The following is an 18,467-nucleotide window of genomic DNA, read 5'->3' as shown; positions in this document are numbered from 1 at the left end:
TTCTTTCCCCAGTCCATCAGGCCTGGTGGCTGTTGTGTGGGGGCTCATGACCCCATACTCCCTGAGGCTAAGGGTGGCCCTGGGCCAGTGGTTTGCGAGTCATGGTGGTCAGAAAAGAGGCAGCCAGCAGGGAAGCCAGAGAGGGCAGAGCATATGTTCTGGAGCTCTGGGTGCACAGCCTGGGTGGTGTGTGAGACTGGTGTGCGTGGGGGAGGGGCAAACCAACCCCACCCCAGACTCCCCGTGAAGCTCTAGCTCCTGCCCATCTCCAGCTCCTCCTTTCCATCTTCCCTTTCTTGTCTCTCTCTTTTCCAGAAACTTTTCCCCACACCCATACCTGTGTCTTCTTCCCATTCCTATCCCCTCTCATCACCACCGTGGCTTGGCTGCTCTTGCCTTACCAGCTCTCCCTTTTTCTCTCTCCCATTCTCTCTTCACTTTCTCTCCAACTGCCAGCCGATCGGGTCAGGCAAGTCCATCCCGTCCTGAGAGCCCCAGGCCCCCCTTCGACCTCTAACCAGATCCTTCCTATTCCTCGGAGACCTTCCTTTCCAAGCCTGCCTGGATGGCTGTTCTGTGACATGACAGTGGCTCCCCCATCTCCCAAAGCTCCACCTTCATCTGTGACTTAGTGAGCTGAGCTGACATAACCAGGTGTGACGTTGGTGAAAACTTGTGCTCCCTTCTCTGGTATTGCTCCCACCCTGTTCTATAAATATCTATAAATAGTCATATATATACATACATATATATATATAAATGGCAGATTCAGCCTTGCCTCTAGTGTTGGGAATCAAATCACCGTGCAGTCCCTGTGGAGTCTTGTGGCCCAACTACAAGGAAACGCTGTCACCCTGACACAGCCCCTCAAAGTGTTCCACCTCCAATGAGCCTCCCTGTCATGCCCAGCCTGTGGACAGCCAGCCCCTCTCTGACACCACCCCCACCCCATCCCTCTCCCCCTCAAAGCATGGGGGTGCTGCCCTGGCAGCTGTGTGGGTCTCTGACCACTACTGGTCTTGCTGTCTCTTGGCTGAGAATAAAACCCATTTCTGGATGGAGAACAATGTGTGTCCTCTCTGCTGGCTTGTGTTCTTTGTGGAGCTAAGCGGGGGCAGGTGAAGATTTAAATGTTGGGGTGGAGGGTGGAGGAAGGCCCAGCCATTGCTAAGATGCTGTAAGGAGTGGCAAGAAAAGGGCTGTAAGGAGTGGCAAGAAAAGGCTGCCTCATTTCCAAGGCCTACTTGGAAAGCACCTGGAGGTGAGCTTGTCTTCATCCTATAAGCTTTGCTCTGGGCACTAGGGGGCAGGGTCACAAATTTAGCCTGGGACCCTCAACCCGCCTTCTGGAAGAATAGGCTACCAGGTGCCAACAGGTGAGATGGGCAGGGTGTTGGAATGCAAATGCCTGGAATGAAAGCATTCTTGGGTTCTCACACCCTGCCTTCCCTCCCCAGGATTTAGAGAACCCTATCTGTCAAATGTGAGGCTGCTGGCCATTATGACAGATCTGCCCCCTATAAGCCCCATAGCAGTCCCCATAGAATCCCCCAGCATTCACCTAGCAGTGTGCAGGCAACAGGTCTGGAAGATCCCCAACAGCCCCAGTAGATGTGCGGACACACGGGGGCTCCACACAATCCAGAAGACAGCTCCCTCTGCTGGCAAGACCCACTCCCCAGCTGGGTACTCACACCTGGAACACAGGACCCAGTGATGGGCAGCAGGAACACACAAGGCCAAGCACGGTGGGCTGAATCCATTTATTCAGAAATTAAAAGCAAAATAAACAGGAGCCGAATCACCCAGGCACCAGAGCCCCGTCCCCGCCTCCTTCCTCTGTGCTACACTATATATCAATAAATAAGTTTCCCTATCCCCCAAATAATTACCAGCACACCACACTCCATATACCATCCCCAGCCTCTGCTACTATACAGGGGGCTGTCCTGCCTCCGGAATATACAAAATGTTATACAGTTACAGTATTTACACTGCAAGAGGGGAGGCCAGACCCACCACCAGCCCACAACCTTGCCTGGCCTGCAGTTAGGCCCAGCTATTCCAAGAACTGTGTGAGTGCTGCCCAATATGGTAGATGAAGAAAGTGGCACCAGTGCCCCCTAAATGCCTCTGAATAGGGGATGCATGAACCCCTGCTTGGTAGGGGGTGAGAAGGCCACCAGTGAGCCTTGGCTCCTCCAGAGAGGCGGGCCTTCTAAATAAGCTACATTTTTTGAGCCTCTGGCTCTTCATTTTTTCTGGAACAAACAGCCATAGCCCAGAGATGAAGACATGGTCCTACACTGGCCAAGGTAGCAAGGGGTCTGCACCCGCCTACCTGCCTGCCTCCCCCCAGCAGGCAAGTGGCTCAGCACATCACCTCAGGGCCCCACCTAGCTGCTCTAGGGACAAAGGGGTGGTAGGGAAGAAGTGGGGCAGAGCACCCAGCCCAGAGTCACCGGGCTTTGCCTGCCAGGGTCAGGCTCTTAGATGACCAAAATCTTCACTTCTTCATTCTCATTAGCCCGGTAGAAGAAGGGGATGCAGGGATTATTGCCCAGGCCTGCATGATCCTGGGGGTTTTGAATCTCACGTAGCAGCTGCATTATCTGCTGGGCAGTGGGATTCTCTGGGATAGTTGGGCCTGGGAAGGCCTCTCCCTTTACAGGTTCCACATCATCTGCCAGGCTCACCTCATGAAGGTCTGAGAAGAGGGAAAGGCAGGGCTCTGAGCACCATATGAGGTCTTCCCTCCATCGACTGCCTATCTTGTCCACCCTCCCAGGGGGCTCTACTCACCCTGGCTGTTGGCAGCTCCAAGCTCCTGGGGGGCTGAGGGTGCTGTTGTGGCCTCACCAGCAGGGCTCTGAGCAGCTACCAGAAATCTGCTATAACTTTCATTGCGCTCACCAACAAGTCTTAAGACAAGCTCCTGCAACTCCAGCAGTTTTACCTAGACAGAGATATGCTCAGCACCCCTGCCCTGCCCCTGTGCCTTTCCCTTATCCACAGAGATGGTTAGGGCCTCCTACCTTCATTTCTTCCTTGTCCTTGGCCAAGCGTCTAATGTACTCCTCCTTCTCACGGTGACGCTCCTTCATTACTGCCCTCTGATTTTGGTAGAGGGCAATGTACTCACCTGGGGAGAGAAAAGGCAGGTGGACAGACTCGGACACTGGGGCTCCCCCTTCTGCACCGCGCAGCATTCCCTGCCATGCAGCCTGTCCTCCCTGCTCACCAATAGTATCTGTCTCCCCAGATAGCTGGATGCAGCGATGCTCCAGCTCTTCCATCCGCTCCTTCAGATCCACTTTCTCTTGCATCAGTTTTGTGAAGCGATCCTGGAGCCAAATGACAGGGTCAGGGCACAGCAGTGATCTGCCCCCAAATCTTTTTGGCCAATGGCAGGAGACATTCACTTACTTGCAGCTTCTCCATGGCCACCTGTAGGGCCTGGTAGGTCTCCCCAGACACACTGTCCCCACTGGTCCCAGGGGGAGAAGGGGTCTCCGGTTCAGGCTGAGATGAGGTCACCTGGCTTCCCAAGTGCTGGCAGCGTAACTTCTGCGCCTTCAACTGCCCCCGCAGTCTTGCCTGTTCTTCTTTAGCACTGGCTAGGGCAGAGCTCAAAAATGCCGCCTGCAGGCAAGAGGTGCTTTTGTAGGGCGAATATTGAGGAAGAGCATCGAGTAGGGAAGCTGAAAGGAGCCCCTCCCCTCTCTGGGCCTCAGTGTGCTCACCTATTGTTCCAATGGCTGGGGTGGTCTCCACCCACCGGCTCCCAGGGAGGTGGAAGGACCAAGGGAAATCAGAGGGCAGGGAAACCAAGAGCTAATAATGGGTATTCAGGAGGGACCATAGAGGGTTCCAAAGGGTGGGACAGAGAAGGAAGGGGCAGTGGAGTCAGGCTCACCACAGCCTCTCGGCCTTCTAGGTCTTCAGGGATGCTCAGCTCTGGACAATCAGCCTCTTCATCCCTTTCATCATTGTCCAGCCCACCTCCTGTTGGGACCAGCCAGAGGAGTCCTCAGACAACCCAACAAGAAGGTGGAGAGGACCCAGGAAGGAAGTTCAGGGCCCACGTCTGCCACTGCCTCACTATGCAACCCTGGGCCAGCCCCTCACCAGGGGAAAATTATTAGCTGTCTTTAAGGTCTGGTCTAACTCCTCAATTCTCTGCATCCAAAAGTCCCCCTCTTCCTCTTCAGGCTCTCTCTCTCCCTGTGGGCAGTCCCACTTACCTTCCCCAGGCAGAGTCAGGAGGCCCAACTGGGCCTGCAGTTGCTGGTTCTGCTGGTTGGCAACTTCCAGGCGCTCCTAAGAGGCAAGGATTGAGAGTGCGAAAGGGCACATGTTACCAGGTCCCTATACTTAAGGCCCCAGCACTCAGTGACTCTCTTACCTGGATCTCCTGCAACTCCTGGTGGGTCATCTCAGCCATGACCTTGCCCTGAACTTGCTCGTGCTGCAGCTGGTCCATGAGCTGGGTCTGCAGGAGTAACTGCTTGTGCAGCATCTCCTTCTCAGTGGCCAGGTGCTGATAGGCAGCCACATGCTGCTGACAAGCAGCCACATACTGCTGCAGGTTGGTTTCAAGTACTGGTCTCGCCTGCTCTTGCAGATCCTGAGCCTCTTTGTTCTTTACTTCTACCTGTGGGAAGACCCTGGTAGTGAGGGTAGGTTGTGGCTTGCTTCCAGAGTCTGAGGCCAGGGAGGGTGGGTTGGGCACAGGCCCCTCCTTAGGGCAGGACCCTGAGGCTCTGCTGCATGCCAGGCCCCAGGCCTCCTCGCCTACAGTCCCAGCCTCACACTTCACAACTTTTTTTCTCACCGTTTTAACTTCAGGTCACAGACTGGTGGCAAAGCAGAACCAACCAGTATCTGTTAAGTCACACCACATGCCTCTATATGCATTATCTCATTTAATCCTCAACACCTCTATGAAGAAAATGCTAATCTCCTCACAAAGTTAAGGAAATTGATGTGTAGAGATGTCAAATGAATAGGGACCAGCACAGCTAGAATGAGAATCCAGGTCTGAATCCAAGGAGCCTCCAATCACATCACTGTCTCTTTCCCTATAAACCAGGGACTCCATGCCTCTAGCCAGGAAAATGACCTATGGTCCAGGGTTACTCACTCTAAATTTCAGAGAGCAGGGAGTAATAAATATTCCCAGGCTCTGCAGGACTCTAGGGTCACCTGTCCTCCCAGGCTGGAGCTGGCTCTCTTGTCCCCTAGAGCCCAACACTTCATCCCTGTTGCAAGCACTACACCACCCCCCCCACACCCCCACCGCCCTGCCACGCAGATGGAGCCTGTCTTCTAAGCCTATCTCCAAGCAGGGTAGGGGTTACCGTTTCTTTAAGTTCTGCCAGCTTTTCCTGCAGCTGCCCCAGCTTCTTGGCCAGCTCTTTCTTAACATACTGTTCTGACTGCAGGGCACTGGTCATCTCCATATTTTCATTGGTCTGAACAGAGAGAAGTAATCAGCAGCCACCCAATGCAGCTGGAGACCCCAGAACTTGGTGTCTGCCTCCCACAGCTCAGGTGAGGGTGGAGACAGGTTGGAAAATAGCCCCCCTCAGCCCACTTACAGCTGAGCAGGGTTCTCCCATAGGCACTGTTCCACATACAGGTTTACACACCCAATTTTACAGCTGGGAAAAAAAGGCCCAGAGGGGTCAATTGCCTTGTCCTACACCAAAGGACACGGCAAGTAAGGAATGAGGAGGGCAGGCCAGCCAGGGAGGGCTGCGCACCAGCTTGATAAAGCCATTCTGCAGCTCAACCAGCTGCTCCTTGAGCTCGCGGTTTTGGGAAAGAGCACGGCTGATGGTGGTGCGGTCGCTCTGCATGGTCTCCAGAATCTGTTTCCGTTCTTCTGCCTGCTCTTCTGCCTGCTCTCCCCAGAGCTCAGCTGCCCGCTCCAGCTCCAGCAGCCGCTGCTCTTGCTCCTGATTCAGGCGACTCAGGCCCTCATTGTCATGCACCTGGGCCTGCAGTTGCTCTGCTAGGTTCTCTAGCTCCTTCTGCAGCTTTTCAGCCTCTGCTTGTAGCCGCTGTTCCACTTCGGAGGGACCAGCTTGGGGTTCCTGGGGTGGGGGTGCAGCTGAGAAAGAAAGCATAGAGTAAGGGCTTCTAACAGCTGTATTCTCTAAAACCCTCTTTTTGGTCCACAGCTCCTAATTCATGCTCCACACCCCAAGCCCTGGCTTCCTTCCTAATTCCTCACATTCATATGATATTCAATCTTCTAAGCCACTTTCAAAAAGAGTTCTTTATATTTTTATGCTCAAGGCAACTCTGGATGGTTGACAGTGGGTACCCCATCCCCTTTTTGTAGATGGGGACAGACACTGAAGCTCAGAGAAATTATGAGACTTGCCAGAGGTCACACAGCAAGTCAGCATTAACTCCTGGTACAGAACGCTTCTCCCTTTGCCAAAATGCCCTGTCAAATACTCCCTCCTCCTAAGGACATTCTACACTACCCCTACAGCCTTCTCACACCAGTTTTGCTCCCACATCACTCCAGACCCAGCCTACCTGTCTCTTTCTTCAGTTTAGCTAAACTGGTCTCCAGCTCCTGTACTTGACTCATGCTATGCTCTTTCTCCTCCTTCAGTGTTCGATTCTGTCCAAAGCACAGGGAAGAGGAATATATGGATATGGAGGAAGGGGGACAGAAGATGGGGAAGGCAACTTTAAATCTGGCTACCATCTCCCTTTATATCCCCACCTCCAAAAAAATCAAAACACACAACCCCTTTGGCCATACAACATGGCAAATAATATGATTCCCAATTTACAGTTGTGTAAATAGAAGCCTAGAAAGATCAAGTGTCCTCGTGTGTGTGTGTGTGTGTGTGTGTGTGTGTGTGTGTGTGAAGGTCAGAACTTACCTCCTCACATAAATGCTGTACCTTCTTCTGCCAAATGGCACTCTCTTCTTTCAGAGCCTCTGCATATCTATCTCTCTCTAATTGCAGAAGCTTCCGTGATTCTGTAAGCTATAAGAATGGGCCCAGAAGTTAGGAGGGGCTGTCACTGGACTTCACCTCCTCCTGGCCACCTGGGGTCCTCCTCCCACATCCCACCCTCTGTAAAACCTGACCTCCCCAACATGCATCTCCAGCTGTGCCCGCTCCTCCAGGGCCTGCTGTAACTGCTGGTGGCTCTCAGGAACTCCAGGCTGGAGAGGTAACTGGATGGAGAAAAACGAGGTTAGATCTGAGATGCCCAGGCTGTTTCACAGAATGCTCCCTCCTCCCCAAAAGGGGTTTGACCTAGGATCAGCCAAAACTCAGGGTCAGTAAATATCTCTACCCTATTGTTATTATTTTCATGTATACAGGTTTTACTTCCAGTAACAAAAATCATATACACTCGTAAAAAATTCAAACAATATCTAAGAGTTTGTACTGGTTTGTATGTATTGTGTCCCCCAGAAAAAGCCATGTTCTTTGATGCAATCTTGTGGGGCAGACCTACCAGTGTTGATTAAGTTGGAATGTTTGGACTGCGTTGTTTCCATGGAGATGAGCCCCACCCAACTGCAGGTGATAACTCTGATTGGATAATTTCCATGGAGGTGTGGCCCCACCCATTTAGCGTGGGCTTTGATTCACTCACTAGAGCTCTACAAAAGGTCAGACAGAAGGAGCCAGCATGCCATAGCCAAGAGGGACACTTTGAAGAATGCACAAGAGCTGAGAGAGGAAATGCAGTTTACAGAGACATTTTGGAGAGGCCTTTGAATGCCGACTTTCGCTCTGGAGAAGCTAAGAAAGGACAAATACCCCAAGAGCAACTGAGAGTGGCATTTTGAAGAGGAGCTGCAGCCTAGAGAGGAACATCCCGGGAGAAAGCCATTTTGAAACCAGAACTTGGAGCCAACGCCAGCCACGTGTCAACCCAGCTAACAGAGATTTTCCAGATACCATTGGCCATCCTCCAGTGAAGGTACCTGAATGCTGATGCATTACCTTGGACACTTTATGGCCTTAAGACTGTAACTGTGTAACCAAATAAACCCCCTTTATAAAAGCCAATCCATTTCTGGTGTTTTGCATTCCAGCAGCATTAGCAAACTAGAACAGTGTTGAAAGTAATTATTTAATCAGAAGGGTAAGAGAATGCATGGGAAATATGTGAAGGAACTGGGGCTCTTTAGCTCAGAAAACATCTTAGGGAAGACAAGAGAACCCACACAAAGCCCCTTTCAAGTATCTGAAGGCCTATTTTGGGGAACAGATTAGACTTTTCCTGTGTTGCTCCAGAGGGAAGTTACATGAAGATGGAGTATTGTTCAGTGTGAGGAAACAACTGGAGAAGAAGAGCTCTCTGACCCAACACCCTGACCACCTGGTGATTACTTAGCCAAAGTACTGGCTTGGGCCCAGGGGGGGAGTAAATAGCTTCCTGGGCCAACTTTTTAATCTCTAAAATGATGGCTTTCAACCAGGATGCTTTAAGAAAAAAAGCTCTATTCCTCAGATTCTGATTCCACAGGTCTGGGCAGGGCACCATTCTGTGGATTTTTATCAACTTCTGGAGAGTCTATAGCAGGACCAGAACATGGATCCAAAGCTCCCCGCTCTTAACTGAAGGCCAGAATGATCCCCTAGGACCCTGGCTCCAGCTGGATGGGGCCCAGACTCCCTAAGCTCTAAGCCCCTCACCGGCTGCATGAGCTCTGTCATCTCCAGCTTCTTGCGCAGCTCCTCAATCTCATGGTGAACAGCTGACTTTTCCATGAGCAAAATCCGAAGTTTCTCTTCGAGTTCTGAGTTCCGTTGCTTCAGGTCCTCCTCACTTTTGCTATGGCCAGTGGCAATAGAGAAAGACATGAGTAAAGAACAGAAAGGATCACTTTGGTGATCAACCCACCTGCCCTCGGCACAGAACCGTGCAACTGTGGCTCTGGAACGGACTCCAGAAATCAAGAGAGTTACAAGTGGGTGGCCAGAGAGGACAAGCTCTCTAAAGCCACAGCATGAGCTGGTGGCACAGCTGGGCCTAGCCTGGCTCTGCACACTTCCAAATCTATACTACCTTCCTCACCGTGCCTGCTTATAGCCCCTTCCACTTACTACCACCCATCAGGGCTAAGGTCCCCCAACCCACCTTCCCCCATCCTACTTTGTTTATATAACTCTAGTTTTGAAGGTATCACGCTCTTTGGTTAACTCTTTGTTGTTCTACGAACACAGAAAGGTTAAATCAGCAGTTGGCAAGTGCAAGGAGCAGCTTCCATGCTAATAGCAACAGCAACAATAACTAACACTTCCTCACCCTGAATCACACTTGACATTTTTTCAAAGTATTTCCAAACCCATGTTCTCTTTGCTTTTAATAAAAACTCAGTAAGGATGCAAGAAGCAGGTAAAGTGAACTAATTTATAGCTGGTAAATGGAGTTCCAGAAGTAACATATATTTGCTGCTATTGTTACTACTATTATCATCATTTGACCAGCCAACATTTGAGTCCTTTACCAGGGCACCATGCAAACACTTATACACACAATCCCATTCATTCCTCACCACCACAATAGAGTGGCAGTTACTGCTAGCCCCATTTTATAGACAGCAAACCCTCAGTATTAAGTCCCTTGTCACAGGTCACACAGGCAGAACTGGGATTGACCACAGGTCTGACTCTATAACCACATTTTTTTTCTGTAAGGGAGGGGTACACACGAAGGGGAAAATTAAATTTGTATTTTAAGCTTTGTTCAGTTTTTGAGTGGATAAATCATTCATCTGGTCCAAAGGTACAGAGGTAAAATGTCTCCTAGTGGCCCTGTTCCTCTCCTGAGTTTTCAATGAATCTTTTAGGACACATTTTATATAGATTCAAGGATATATAAATGTGAATATAAATTACATATTACCCCCTTTTTACACAAATTGCTGTTCTGCACCTTCATTTGTCTCTTTCTCCTGGGGCCAAAAGTGGGTAATGGCAGGGCCAGAACTCAGGCTTCCTGGCTCCAGATCCAATGCTCTCTCTAGAGACAGCAACCCCACCCCCACCCAAACCAACCAAATTAAAGCAGCAAGAGAAATCCCATGCTGGTTTCTAGGCATCAAGGCACTCCATTCTGCAGAAGGGACCTTTAGGCCAACTGCCCCATCAGGGAAGCTGGGGCTCACCCTGTCCATCTGCTTCTGCTGAGTGGAGACAGCAGATAGGGTCCGCTCCAGCTCTCCTACACGCTGACGGGAAGACTGCAGGCGATTAGCGAGATCCTCTGACTCTCCTGGAAAGAGAGAGGTACAAAGATGGAAGCCAAAAGAAGGAACTCCACAGAAGGGTGACCACATGACAGGGTGAGGGATGAAGGGGGTGTCCCAGACTCCTACCTGCTTTCTGCCTGACTGCCTGCTGGGTGTGAGTCAGGGCCGTATATAACTCGGATTTCTCAGACACTAAAATCCCGATGGTCTGGATGTGAACCTTGGGGAAAAAAAGCCAAACAAGTACGGAAAAAGAGAGAAAGAAATGTTTCCTAGGACATGAAGGAACACCATCAAGTCTACTCACCTGCAGCTGTTCCCTTAGAGCTCACCCGCCTCCTCTTGCAAATTCTTTCTTCTCCTGTAGGATGGGCGGGGGTGGGGGTGGGGACAGCCCTTACTGGGAGGAGGCAGAGATGGAACAGCAAGGACATGCCCCCATCGCCCAGGATGGGCCCACCAATGAGACCAGATTATCAGGAACTCTGGCGGGGCAGAAGAGGGGTGGGGTGGGAGCCCTTTATTTCTCCAGACTGGGAATGGGCAAGAGACTGGAGCCTCTACGTCTGAATCCTCCCCCCAAACCCATCAGCCGTTGTAATGAACAAGCAAGGAAATCACATTACTTTCTCCAGTTGTTCCAAAGCATCTTGTTTCTGCTGTTTCTGTGGAGAGAGCAAAGCTAGGTGTCTCAGGTTGTTCTCCTTTACTACATTCCCCAGACCAAGTAAGAAGGGACAGGTAGGGACCATGTGATGGTTAGGTTCATGTGTCAACTTGGTCAGGTGATGGTGTCCAGCTGTCTGGTCAAGCAAGCACTGGTCTAACCTTTACTGCAAGGACATTTGTGGCTGGTTAATAAACCAGAAGGCTGGTTTATTTAATCATCAGTCAATTTACTGCACCTTTGACTGATTACATCGAAGGGCGTGTCTTCCTCAAGGAGAGAATTCAATCAGCTAGATTTAACCCAATCAGTGTGAAGACTTTAAGGCAGAAAGGAGAGAGAACCTTCACTTCTTCTTCAGCTAGACAGCGAAGCATTTCCTGAGGAGTTCATCGAACACCTTCACTGGAATTGCCAGTTGGCTGCCTGCCCTGTGGAATTTGGACTCATGCATCCCCACAGTTGCATGAGAGTTTTATAAAATCTTATATTTACAGCAATCTCGTTTGTTCTGTTTCCCTAGAGAACCCTAATACAGACCAAGAATGGATTGTAAAGGAAAAGTTCTCAGATCCTATTTAGACTTAAAGACAGATTCTTCTCGAGTTCCCGAAAGAAGAGAACTTGGGTTTTCCTGGTTTTATCTCATAGCTATGGAACTGAAAGTCTGAACCTGGAGTCCTTCTAAAGGACAATAACATAAACCTCTAGAAATGGAGGCTGGGAAAGGAAGGACAACCAGCCTGACAGCCCATGATTTGGAAGGGTGCATTCATCCAGCAGATGTTTACTCAGGACATATTATGGACCAGGTACTACTCATAATAGCAGGGACAGAGGAATGCAAAGGACAAGAACCCCATATGGACCAGGTACTACTCATAATAGCAGGGATAGAGGAATGCAAAGGACAAGAACCCCATATTCCTTAACATCTTCATTCTAGTGGACCTTTAAATCTTTGATTTTTTGAGCTAAAAGACACCTTAATTCTACTTCCCCAAGAAACTGAAGCCCACGGAAGAGAGGTGACTTGTCCACAGTGAACAGCGAATTAGGTGCTGATCTGGGCTGGACCACAGGGCTCCTGACAACCAGTCAGGTTAGTGCTTCCAGTGAGAGGCCACAGCGCAGGGCAAGGGTGGGGAGGACTCAGGCAGGGGAGTTTGGAGAAGAGACTGGGTAAAGAGGGCAGCAACAGAAGAGCCATTGCTGCATGCTCAGTGTTTTGGGTCCCTCCAGCCCCTTTCTTCAGAGCCCCATGGGGAAACTGGAGCCCAGAGTTGACTGCATGGAATCAGGGGACCCCACTGGACTCTTACCCAATTCCTCTATCTGGTTACCGAGTTGCTTGTTTTGTAAGACTGCTGGAATCCAGGGCTACTGAGAGCTCTTGGCATCGGTTGTGCTGACGTGCATGCAGAGAGGAGGAGGAGTGGGAAGAGTTGGAGGAGAGGTAGAGAGAGCAATCATTAGGGTTGGGGGGTGTCTGGGGCTGTCTCAACTGGCAGTGGGGTACCTAGCCCCCATTGTGGGAGATGGGGGGACTCGCTTGCAGGGTCACTGGACCACAGTCCAGAACCACTTACCTCCAGATCTTTCATGTTAGTAGAAGATGCTAGGCCCTCCCCATTGATATAGGATGAAGACTAGAAGAGATTGAAAGAGCTCACATGGAGATGCTCTTTGTCCTCACCAATGTCTAAGCCCTCTGACATCCTTTCTTCCCCACCAACTGGCAAGAGTTTCTTTTCTGCCAAACTTGGCCCCCTCTTCTAGTAATCCCTTATATGCCACTTTTTCACGGTTCTTATCTTCCCATCCTTCTTCCCCTACTGAGTGGCTCCCATCTGTACTTTCTGCAGTAAGATAAGAGGACATAACCTATCTTGTGGTCCAACTCTTTCATTCTGACAGCATAAAATAAGGAGGCTCAGAGAAGGAGTGACAAGTCAAACATTACCCCCAAGTCAGTAGGTCCCCATGATCTTTCCACCATACTGTTCGGCCGTCCCCTCTATGAGGAAGGTTTCTTTCTATCATACTTTCCTTCCTCCTCTCTACTCCTGGCCCAAATTTCTGGCATACCTCAGACACGAGCCCATTGAGCTGTTGTGAAATCTGTCGCAGGCTCTCAGTAGATGACATGGTCCTGAGGATGAAGGCACAGGGGTCAGGGCTAAGGCAACTCACAGGAAAGAGAGGGTCACAGACAGTGGCACACCCCAAACACTCTCAACCTAGCGATGCTGCCCCCATAAAAGACACTCACTTGCTTTCATCCGAGGTAAGAGGATCATTGTCTGCATCATCATAGTTCTGTTTGGGAAGAAACACTTGGGTGGTCATTCAGTTTCTGATAAGAACTGCAGGATGGAGGGTAAACCAAGCTAATTCCAACAATCTTCGACCTCTCCCAAACCTTAAGGAAAAGCCCAGTCTTGGCCTCCCCCATCCCAGTCCTCAGGAAGAATGCTTGGCTCTAGGAACCAAGCTACCTGAAGAAAGGAGAGGAGAATCCAAAGTAGATATCGTCCTTAGGAAGGGGGGCAGGAAGGGGGGGTAAAGATACAGTGGGACAGCAGGCAAAGGAGGAAGAGGCACAAACCTTAGGTGATGCCATGCTAGTAGTGCACGGGGAACTAGCACACGGGAGATGGACACCACCAGGAAATATGGTGTCATCAGCAGAAGCAGGAGTGGCGCAGTCGTTGGGCGCCTGTCACAGAACAGAGCAGGGGGTTAGGGGGACATGCAGGAAAGAAGGTGCTGGGATCCTGTGGCAATGAAGCCATGGACATAGGGGTGTGGAGCAAGGAGGACAGGTGTTGCTGCTATTGGAGTGACCGTCACACATGCTGGCAGCCTCTCTGGGGTATGGACATGGCTCGCCCAGGCCTCTGACCACTCCACAGCATTTTGGACAGCCAAAGCTCAAAGCAGAGCCTGCACAACCTCCTTCATGAGAACATGAGGACACTGTTCTCCTTAGAGCTCAGAAATAATATCAGGCTCTGACCTGTGACAGCCACAGCAGGTAGAAGGAAGGTATGTCAAAGTCAGGGAGAAGAAAGACATTCTTTCAGAAAGCTAGTTTGTGCCTCAAAGTGACCCTAACCCACAGCCCTAGCTGGGTAGAGGAGGGCAGTGATGAAGAAGTAGATACGATCAACAAAGGCATCTGCCTGTTTCTTCTGTTGCTCTTCTCCTTTCTTCCTTCTGCCACAGGAAAGATGGCAGACAATCTGACGCTTGACAAGGAAAGACCTTGAGGGAGCCAAGGCCTCCGACTAGGGAGCTGGACCTGGGCTGGAAGAGGCCACACCTGTCTCAGGGCAAAGGGCTGCCTTCTCTCGATACCTTAGGGCTCTGGTCTCTGAAAACCCAAATCTTTCTGTTCCTCAGAAGGAAGTGTTGTGAAGCCTGAGAGAGCTGTAGATGAGAAAAGTTGTCTTGGCACGTTTATGATCTGTGTTGTGACTTCTGACCTGGAACCTGCCTTGTTAATTTCTACAACTGAATCTAATAGGTAATAGCAGGGCTTCAGCAGCTGGCTAGCACGAGACTTTGGAGGAGGAGGCTGGCACTCCTCACCACGGACCTCGGCAGGCTCTGGGTCCTGCCGGGCAGCCTGGTTTCCCATGATCTCTAGGATTAGACAAGGAAAGCTACAGGAAGGGAAGAAGTAATTTTCTGAGGACTTTCAGGAAAAAGTAATTCTCCATAAATTTTTCTAGTTTCTGTGCCTTACAGAGGAACCTAGGCACGGAATCTTAGAACATTTAGAGCAGACTAATATTTTCCCGTAAGGAACAGAGGCGCCAGATCCCCTAAATGACTGGATCATCGACAGAGCAAAAGCAAAATACATGGATGCATGACTCCTCTAGGGCTGTGCTTCCCGCACCGTGCCATTCCTCTAAGTCAACCAGGCAAGTCACAACAGCTTCACAGACCTGACCAACTGGGTGTGAACAGGCTGACGAGTTAAAAAATCTTTTCTGACATCAGCCAACAGTGACCTTTCCCAGTCCCTTTTCCCCTGCCTACCTCAAACAGGATTTCACCCCATTACAGCCCCTGTCCTCTGCCTTGGCAGATGTCTCTTGGGCAAGTCAGTTAAGGACTGAGTGCCAACATCACATCTGGAAGAGGTCAGAGGTCATTCTCCCAGCCTATGAACCCCTAACACCCTACCATTCCAGGCTCCCTGCCTTCCTAGTAGGTGCTCTGTGAGCTTATGATCCCAGCCATTACCTGCCCTGCTCCCTGTGCTTGGAATTCCCACTTCCCCCACTCTCCACATGATGAACACTACCCACCTTTACCCTTCAACCCAGCACCAAAGGCCACTGTCTCCATCCTCAATCCATTCAGAACCAACCTCTACTGCAACTGAGCACTTAGAATGTTGCCACGTTCTACCTCACTTCCTTCAGAGGGCCTGCTTCCCTCAGTGTGCACCATGTCTTGTTCATCTGCTTTCTCCAGGGTCTAACAAAATGCCCCAGTCCAATGGTATCCAGTTCATTTTTCGGAGACCGGGAGCAGAATGTCCTGGTCACTCATCTGATTGGTTGATCTCACAGACTTTACAATTAGTTCCTCCGAAAAAAGAAACTCAATCCCTGCAGCTATAACATACTCTCTTTCTCTTACCCCCATATCTCCTACACTCAAACTGAAAAGAACTCATCAATTCTAAAAGTCACCAATATCCATATGGTCTACTGGTCCTCTGGGAACAGATGCCCTAAGGGCAAGATCTAAGGGTTCAAAAAAAAATCTCTCCTAGTCTGACCATTCAATATTAAGGGCCCAAAGAGTCCCTATCCCTGCTCTGAAAGTATTCCCAAATTATCTCTAACTTTCAAGGTGCACCTCCACCTTCTCCAAGTTGATAAAAGATATGAGGGAAGGAAAAAAACCCAATCAGTCAAGTAGGTGAAAAAGGAGACATGAGCAGGCTGAGGGTTAATGACGCAAAATAAATAAGCCAGAGGGAAAGAATCCCCCAAAGCAGAGAAGCCTCGGAGGCATGCACAGCAGGGAGAGAGCAAGCCAGAGAGGGGGTCTCGGCACTGCCTCAACCTTCCACTGTCCAATGGAGGTAGGTAGTGTACCCCATTGGAGCCGTTAAGGTCGGACACCAACACCTTCAGAAGTCCTGAATCTACGGAGGCGAAAGGGGGAAGAAAACAGGGATGGGGGAGGGAGAAAGAGAGAAGTGACTAGAAAGAGGCAAGAGTCAGGGCAGGAGGAGGAGGCGGGTTTCAGGGAATGGGATATTGAAGAAGACAGAGGAGGGGATCAATATCATGGGCTTTGTCATCCTTCCAATAGCCACTTGCTGCCTTGCCAGAGGCATAAATCAATGTACACAATAAATGGAAAAGTTCACTGAATGAAACAGTCACAGAGTGGGGGAAAAGACTTTTGAGTAAGGGTTCACTTGAACAAAGGGGGCTACAGCTAAAAAAATAAGTTTTGAAAGATGCTGTTCTAGTCTAGCAATATCTTGTTACACATAAGGAAAACTGAGGCTCAAGGGAGGAAGAGATTTTCTTGAGGTAACTCAAGCAAGTTGGTGGCCAGAGAGACTCAGAACTCAGATCTCCTAATCCTAGTGCCTGGGCCTCTCTTCATCACACCCTGGGGTCTCTTCTGGGACTTTCTAAAGGGGACAGCCTGATGGCAAGTGGCTGTTTCTCATTAGCTTGGCTTCTCCTTGAGGCTGGGAATGAGGAAAATCACCAGAGCAATAGGTGATTTAGGAACTACCATTTATTGAATGTTTACTCTGTACCAGACCCTGTACTAAGGGGTTTATATGAAAACAGCAACAAATCTCATTTAAACTTCACAAGTATAAAGAAAACATTATCCCTATTTCACAGATGTGGAAACAGAGTCCCAAAGAGCTTAAACAATTTTTCCAAAACTATACCCTTAGCAGCGGGAGACAAAGCCAGAATTCTAAATCAGTACTTAATACTTCCTCTTCCACAATCTTAACCCTTCGCCTATACTGCACCTTAAGCATCCCTATTCCCTGAAGCCAGGCCAGTCAAGACTCACATCCTCAGGCGAGCGGTCATCAGAAGTTGGTTTCCTCGGGGCTACTGCCATTTTTTATCTTCCTTTTCTTTTTGGCTCCTGCAGGGACACCAGGGACTATTTCTCTGCTGAAATTCTCTCAACTGCAGAAAGGAAAAGGAGAGAGACTCATGAGAAATCTAAGCCTCTGTATACCATGTGATTTTAATGCCACCACCAACCCTACATGGTGTTGTAGTTCTCATTTAATTACTGAAGAAACAGACTCAAAAGAGACAAGTGATGGATAACATGTTTGTTTTTTTTTTTAAAAAAAAAAAAGAATGTTATTTAAACATCTGACTTGAAGCCCTGGGTTCTGCCATAATCAGTAACTGCCAGGGGGCCAAAACCAGAGGTGGACATGGAAAAGTAAACATTAAATGGGCAAGACCAGTATATGTGTGATTTAGAAATCAGACATCAGGGTCCTTTCTTACACATCTACACTTCATACCCCCAAGCACTCTTCAGAGCACCCTAGGTGGGGAAGATGATATGGGGAAGATTCCCAACAGTGAAATTCATGTAGTTTCCTAGGATTTAGTCCACAGAAGATAAGCAAATCTCACTCTAAAGAGCACTAATTGAGGGGGATTCCGGTCCCAGAAGCACAGAGTATTAGAATGTGAGGTAGAGAACTCAAAAAAATTTTGAAAGTCTCTCTGGAGAGTAGAAACCTGGGAGAAAACCGAAGCAAACAAATACGCTCTCCCCATTGTTACCCAGCGATGTTGTAAACGTTTCGAGATCACTGGTGAAGTGCAGGCTTTTCACGCTGTCAAAGTCTGAGGATGCGGTACAGCCCAGAATATGGGAGCCTGAAACCTCTCTGCCTATGTCCCATAGTCCCGAGTCCCCTTCAAGCTGGAAATCTGAGCCGCGACCAGAGAAACCGGAAGGGGGGTAACTAGGGGGACCGGGTCGGAGGATCAAACGCCGGTCCCGCGGCAATATTGACAGTTACAAGGGGGACTGTGACGTAACTGCATTCCATCTCTCCCTACCCACCGCCGAGTCGCCGCTCCGCGGTGGGGGAAGGGAGCGCAGCGCACAGCCTAGGTCCCTGGAGACCGAGACCCAAGGTGGCCGAGAGCCCAAGGAGGACCGGTTCTGGGCAGCAGGAGGCGAGGGCCGCGCCTGGAGCCGGGACCCCGGGAGTCACCGACCCAAAGTCAACCGGGAGCGACGGGCGAGGGCGGGGGCTGGGCGGCCTAGGGGGCGGGACTGGCTGAGAAGATGAGGGGGTTGCCAAGGGGAGTCGAGGGGTTCTCCCCATTTGCCTCAGAGGCGGTTCAAACTCTGACCACCGTGCGGTGGGTCGGAGAGGCCTCGGGCTGGGTCGGGAGCCAGAACCCGGCGCGGCTTTTACCTTCTTCTTGGCCGCGGCCAACTTGCTTCGTCGGGTTTCTTCCGACATCGCGGAAAGGGGAGGGGTAAGGGGAGGCCACATCACCG

The 18,467-nt window shown here is 50.2% G+C and overlaps 2 protein-coding genes across 2 annotated transcripts in view; one reads left to right on the top strand and one right to left on the bottom strand.

Moving 5' to 3' along the window:
- Window positions 1-1,082, top strand: part of DNM1 (dynamin 1) — a 46,430-nt gene extending 45,348 nt beyond the window's left edge. Inside the window, 1 exon segment of the mRNA XM_037851020.1 lies at window positions 457-1,082. Coding sequence (XP_037706948.1) covers window positions 457-517 — 61 coding nt within the window. The 3' untranslated portion in view covers window positions 518-1,082.
- A 662-nt stretch (window positions 1,083-1,744) lies between these two features.
- On the bottom strand, window positions 1,745-18,462 carry GOLGA2 (golgin A2). The gene is given in 29 exon segments (XM_037851021.1): window positions 1,745-2,707; window positions 2,803-2,956; window positions 3,036-3,142; window positions 3,242-3,344; window positions 3,427-3,642; window positions 3,917-4,005; window positions 4,245-4,320; window positions 4,406-4,654; window positions 5,361-5,474; window positions 5,766-6,115; window positions 6,553-6,640; window positions 6,909-7,016; window positions 7,121-7,210; window positions 8,688-8,826; window positions 9,148-9,206; window positions 10,163-10,269; window positions 10,373-10,466; window positions 10,554-10,607; window positions 10,873-10,911; window positions 12,225-12,269; window positions 12,271-12,405; window positions 12,407-12,562; window positions 13,002-13,065; window positions 13,186-13,232; window positions 13,522-13,632; window positions 16,992-17,019; window positions 17,021-17,085; window positions 17,087-17,113; window positions 18,382-18,462. Coding segments are annotated over 29 exon segments (3,213 nt in total). The 3' UTR covers window positions 1,745-2,489.
- Window positions 18,463-18,467: the final 5 nt, after the last annotated feature.

Source organism: Choloepus didactylus, chromosome 10 (genome assembly GCF_015220235.1).
Source record: "Choloepus didactylus isolate mChoDid1 chromosome 10, mChoDid1.pri, whole genome shotgun sequence".
In the NCBI taxonomy this organism is placed as follows: domain Eukaryota; kingdom Metazoa; phylum Chordata; class Mammalia; order Pilosa; family Megalonychidae; genus Choloepus; species Choloepus didactylus.
Note: the sequence above shows the minus strand (reverse complement) of the source record. Positions and strands in the feature narration are given on the sequence as shown.